The sequence below is a fragment of the Hevea brasiliensis genome, chromosome 15, assembly GCF_030052815.1.
Source record: "Hevea brasiliensis isolate MT/VB/25A 57/8 chromosome 15, ASM3005281v1, whole genome shotgun sequence".
NCBI lineage: Eukaryota > Viridiplantae > Streptophyta > Magnoliopsida > Malpighiales > Euphorbiaceae > Hevea > Hevea brasiliensis.
Genome location: NC_079507.1, coordinates 3773026 through 3778145, shown reverse-complemented (window position 1 = coordinate 3778145; position 5120 = coordinate 3773026). Strand labels below are relative to the sequence as shown.

Here is a 5120-nt window from a genome sequence, read left to right as displayed (position 1 = left end):
AAAATTTTGTTAGATGGTTTAAGACGAAAGTAAGTACACTTTAAGTTTTGTATGTATTTTGAGTAATTAATTATTTCAATTGTTTGTAACCATTAGGAATTGATTTTTCACTTTTTCAAACAAATTTTTTTTATAGGTTGCGTGGTTGCATAAAAATGACTCAAGTCCAATGATGGGAGCCCTACTCTCATTATCATGCGGTCCTGCTCGATATGTGACATCTTTTTATGGTTACATTGTCAATGGGTATAGGTTTCATACTAAATATCATGACCAAGGTTTGAGGACACAAAATAGTAGAGTTGTTGTAATTGGAGATATTGGTGATGAAGTTAACAACATAAATTACTACGGTGTCTTAACTGAGATTATTCAATTGCAATATCTTGAAGGAAGACGTGTGGTGTTATTTCGTTGTAATTGGTGGGATGTTTATGATCGAGTGAGGGGGGTTAAGATTGATGAATATGGGGGGGTTAGTGTTAATTGTAAACGAACTTTGAAAACAAATGAACCTTTCATTTTAGCTAACCAAGCATCACAAGTCTTTTATGTTCCAGACAATATTCACAAAGGCTGGCATTGTGTGATAAAGGCACATCCTCGAGATTCTTATGACATCCCATTAGAAGAAGACATTGACCCCGTTGACTTGAATCAATTAGGTGAAGCATATCAAGTCGATGAATCACAATCTTGAATCTGGAGAAACAACTACAGCTGATGCAAATGACCAAATTAGTTGGAAGAGGATGGATATAGAGCCACAAATAATTGATATATCTCCAACACAGAAGAAAAGAAAACATGGATCATGAAGTTTATTTAATTATTATTGTTTGAATGCTAGTGTATAATGTTTCTTTTCAAAATAAACTCTATAATATATACATAATTTATTTTGGATGTTTATGTGTAATTAAGTTATTCAATGTAGTTTACATTTCATTTTGTCTTTTTCCCATATTTTATTTATGTTGTTTCCCATATTTATTTATGTCATGATATATTTTATTAGTTTGAAAAAAAATTCACATATATTTGATGTGCTAATATTCCAGGTAAATGACGCTAGAAATGGTGTCACAAAAAGAAAGGAAATAGGACAAATATAGTGAAGAGTTCATTTATACCACCGGGTGCATTAAGAAGGGCAAGGGGACATGGACATCAATCAAGATCATTTTTACCTATGACATCCACCCAAAGTCAAACTGCATCAATTGCACGTTGTTCGTTAGAGCCACATAATGACATCTCTCTTTTTCAAGATGTTGATCATAGGGAAGAAGATGGTGGAGTACAAGAACAAATACCTGAACAAGTGCATGAAGGTTCAACTCCTATTTTTCTATTTCATTCAGGGTTATGAATTTAGTTTACATTAATAATTTACTTTTTATTTTTAATATTGATAGATTTTGATACTGCAGAATGTAATACAACAAGGCAACATCAAAGTAATAATAATCCAGCTCAGGAAGAAACACAAGAAGGTTCAAATAATTATTGTCATATGCATTATTAATAATTTATATTTATTATTGATGCATTATTTCTATATCATTAATGAAGTTCTAAGGACTTTTTTATTTAGGTATTTCCAATATACAAAAGAAGAGAAAAACAAGAGGAATGAACAAGGGTAAAAAGATTGCAGCACTTAAGGATGGAGAAAAACTGGATGTGGTTTTTTATATTAATCGAGTTGTTGGAGAAAATCATGCAGAATGGTCAAGACATTTGGGCAAGATAGTGCGTGACCCAAACATTTGTCCAATAAGAGTGCACTCATGGAAGCAAATTGGAGAAGATGCAAAAGATCATATGTGGGATTCAGTCAAGGTACCTTTACTTTTAATAAAACATTGGATTAATTTAATTTGCATCTATTCATTCATTCTTTTTTTTTTGTAGGAGAAATTTAAAAATGTTGACATTGAGCTATATCGAGGAAAGACTTTAGAGCATATGAATCATTTGTGGAATAATTGGAGAGGGGATTTGAAACGCCACAATATAAAGCCTTGTGGTTCTTTTCCAGAGTTGTTGAAAAATGTTCCTCAAGGGATGCATCAAGAAGATTGGGAGTGGTTAGTTAAGAACCATTTTTGCACCCAAAAATTTAAGGTATGACATTTTATTTTACCAATATTAGAAATTATGTAAATTAAATATAAGTATTTTTATCTTTAGTTTTATTATTTTTTAGAAGGGTTAACATAATGTTTTTAAATACTTTTTTTAATGTAGGAAACAAGTGTTCGAAGCTCTGAAAATAGGAAAAATTTAACTATGCTTCATCGTACTGGTAGCAAACCTTACAAACAAATTATCTATGATTTAGTAATGTTAGTGAAATTTTTTCATGCTTTTGCATTTTAGAGATTAAATATATTATGCTATTGTGTAACAATATCGTATTTTGTAAAGGGAGGCAAGGATGGCAATCCACCAGACATTGGAACTATATTCTTTGAAACTCATAAGAAGGGTGCAAATTTGGTTGACTTTAATGTTCAAGAGAAATATGTATGTTATATTACTTTTATTGCAAATCTTTGTCTTTTCATAAATTGTTTTATTTGTGTCATTGATTAATCATAATTATTATAGGATCAAATACGTGATGTCATCCAATCCAACCCTTCTTTGTCTCATATGGAGGTTGTAGAACAATGTTTTGAAACACGACATCGTGATCAAGTTATTGGTTATGGGGGTGGAATAAAGGCAAAAGAAGTTAAGAAATCTCATTCCAACGTTGGCCTTCAAGAGGAGAATCGATTGCTTAAGGATCGTTTGTCTGAAGTAGAAACTAGGATGAAATACCTGGAGGACTTATTATTGAGCCAATACTCTAATGCTCCATCTAGAACTTCTCTATCTACAGATCAATCCACATGATTGTGATAAGGTAAATTATCTTCTTTTTCATCTACTATATTCTTTATATTGTTTTTAATATAGGTCATATTTTAAGTTGTACATTTACAAATGGAAATAAATATTCACTATTATATAGTTATTGAAGATAAATGTATATAATTTAATTAAAGAGCACAGAAATCGGATTGAAAGTTGATGAATATTTTTGAATTTATGTTTTATGCAAGTTATGAATTTGAATTATTTGTTTGAAATTTTGAAAATATTCAAAATACAAATGGAATTTTGCCGAATTTTTTATTTGATATATTATACTTAAACTGTTTAGAAATAAAATATTAACAAATTTTAAGTTAAATGTGAAACTCATTTCAAGCTATTAGTGGATTTCATAGTTGTTGCAATCTAATTATATTTTTATATTTTGGTGCAGATGTGATTATGCAAATAGTGAAAGCATTGAAGTAATTTTTTTGGGTGAAAGTGTTCAAAAGTAACTTAGAAGATATTGTTGAATTTTATTTCAGCCTTCACGTATTTATAGTTTTCTTATTGACATAAACAAATTAAGTGTAAATAATTAATATTAAATCGACATTTGAGACGGTTGTTATGACATTTTTCATATTGATGTATGAATGTTATTTTATTTATGAAGCATATTATTTATTATTATTAATTGCTTATTAAATTTTTTAGTGTTTTAAAAGTTAACAAAATTAAATCATCATTATTAATGATGATTTTTGTATTCATATTGATTGTTAATCACCTCTTTTTGTTATTGTTAATATGTTTTCACAACTATTTTTATGATTGTTAATCATTTTTAACGACCATTTTGCATCGTTGTTATCAATTTTTAATGTTCATCCTCAATTATTTTCAACGACTACTTTTTACTATCATTAGTAATTTTTAACGATCATCATTTGCTCTCGTTAATACTTTTTAACGAGATTTTTTTTAATTGTTAATAACCATTAATGAGCATTATTTGCTGTTGTTAATATTTTTTAACAACCAATTTTTTCATTGTTAATAGTTTTTAGAGGCCGTTACATTGTAAAATAACGATCTTTTAATTTAAATTTGATGACCATTTTCTTCGTTGTTAATAACATTAACGACAGCTAAAATAGTCGTTAATACTATAATTTTAACAATCGCTTATTGTGTCCTCGTTATTAGTATCAACGACAAGTTATATAAATTCCTCGTTAAACTTTTTAACGACGGAGCCTATAACGACGACTTAACGACCAACTTTTGTGGTTGTTAATTATTATTAACGACCACTTTTTAACTTTTAATGATGATTTTTCCTCTCTTTAAATATTAATTTTCTTGTAGTGCAATCACATGACCCAATCCATTTAGATATTGTCAATTACTAAACTTATTATTTGATATCATTATTTAATCTGTCAATGAGCCTAACAATTGATTAATGCTAATCCACATCCAAATACAAATAAATAATCCAACATGTTAAAGAGCTGAAAGGTGGAAGAAGGAAGGGATTGTACAGTCCAAGCCGTTCCCATAATACGAGAGAGCTGAATCTGAAGGCAAATCTTAATCTGGTAGAAAGGGAGAGAAAGGGTAGAGTGTGTAGGGCTCATTTTTATTGATCTAGCAGAATTAAAATCTTAATCCTTCAAACCGCCGGCTGAAAGGTTTGATGTGTATGGGTTTCTTCCTTTTGGTAGAGATAAGTTTGAAATATGTTGTTAGGTGAATATTCATCCTTGGCGTCGATGCTAGATAGGTTAGTTTTATGGCCTTCATATGCTTCTATCGTTAGATTATCTATAGTGTGAGGCTTCTCGAAATGGCCTTCTGAGTGTTGTGTCACTCCACAAAATTAGTCTCCCGAAGAAGTCCAATTTTTTTCTACGAGGTTGCCTACCGAGGGAGGTTCAGTAGGTGTAAATCCTTGTGGAGCAAAGGGAATGTGCATTACTGGGAGGCAATGTTTGTGGGAGTCAATTTTCTGGGCAAACGGGCCAACCGGGCGAGCAGGAGAGTTGCCGAGAGGAGCCCGCCAAAACGAGGTTCCTCGCCAGAAATCTGCCAGCCCATGCGATGAACCTCATTTCGCGCCTGGTCTGCCCGCTTGCTGCTCCCACGCGCCCGCACGCCCAAAGCAGCTCAGCGCCAGACTTAGCCCGTGAACCTCGTTTTGGGCCTCCCATCGCCTGGCACGCCCAGTAAGCGCCCAGCATGCC

General features: G+C 31.7%; 1 protein-coding gene and 1 long non-coding RNA gene across 2 annotated transcripts; both read left to right on the top strand.

Moving 5' to 3' along the window:
- Window positions 1–1127: 1127 nt before the first annotated feature.
- LOC110644109 (uncharacterized) lies at window positions 1128–2385 on the top strand. The gene is made up of 5 exons (XM_058136387.1): window positions 1128–1334; window positions 1419–1496; window positions 1598–1845; window positions 1918–2130; window positions 2254–2385. Exons 1-5 carry the CDS (start codon window positions 1193–1195, stop codon window positions 2383–2385), a joined length of 813 nt encoding a protein of 270 aa, XP_057992370.1. The 5' UTR covers window positions 1128–1192.
- Window positions 2386–2432: 47 nt separating this feature from the next.
- On the top strand, window positions 2433–3543 carry LOC131173944 (uncharacterized). The gene is made up of 3 exons (XR_009144277.1): window positions 2433–2532; window positions 2617–2917; window positions 3323–3543. It is a non-coding gene; the product is annotated as an uncharacterized LOC131173944 (long non-coding RNA).
- The last annotated feature ends 1577 nt before the right edge of the window (window positions 3544–5120 follow it).

Coding starts and splice junctions, on each gene's coding strand:
- LOC110644109 (XM_058136387.1), top strand. CDS start 1,193: ATGACATCCACCCAAAGTCAAACTGCATCAATTGCACGTTGTTCGTTA. Junction 1,846..1,917: donor ATATGTGGGATTCAGTCAAG/GTACCTTTACTT, acceptor TTTTTTTTGTAG/GAGAAATTTAAAAATGTTGA. Junction 2,131..2,253: donor TTTGCACCCAAAAATTTAAG/GTATGACATTTT, acceptor TTTTTAATGTAG/GAAACAAGTGTTCGAAGCTC.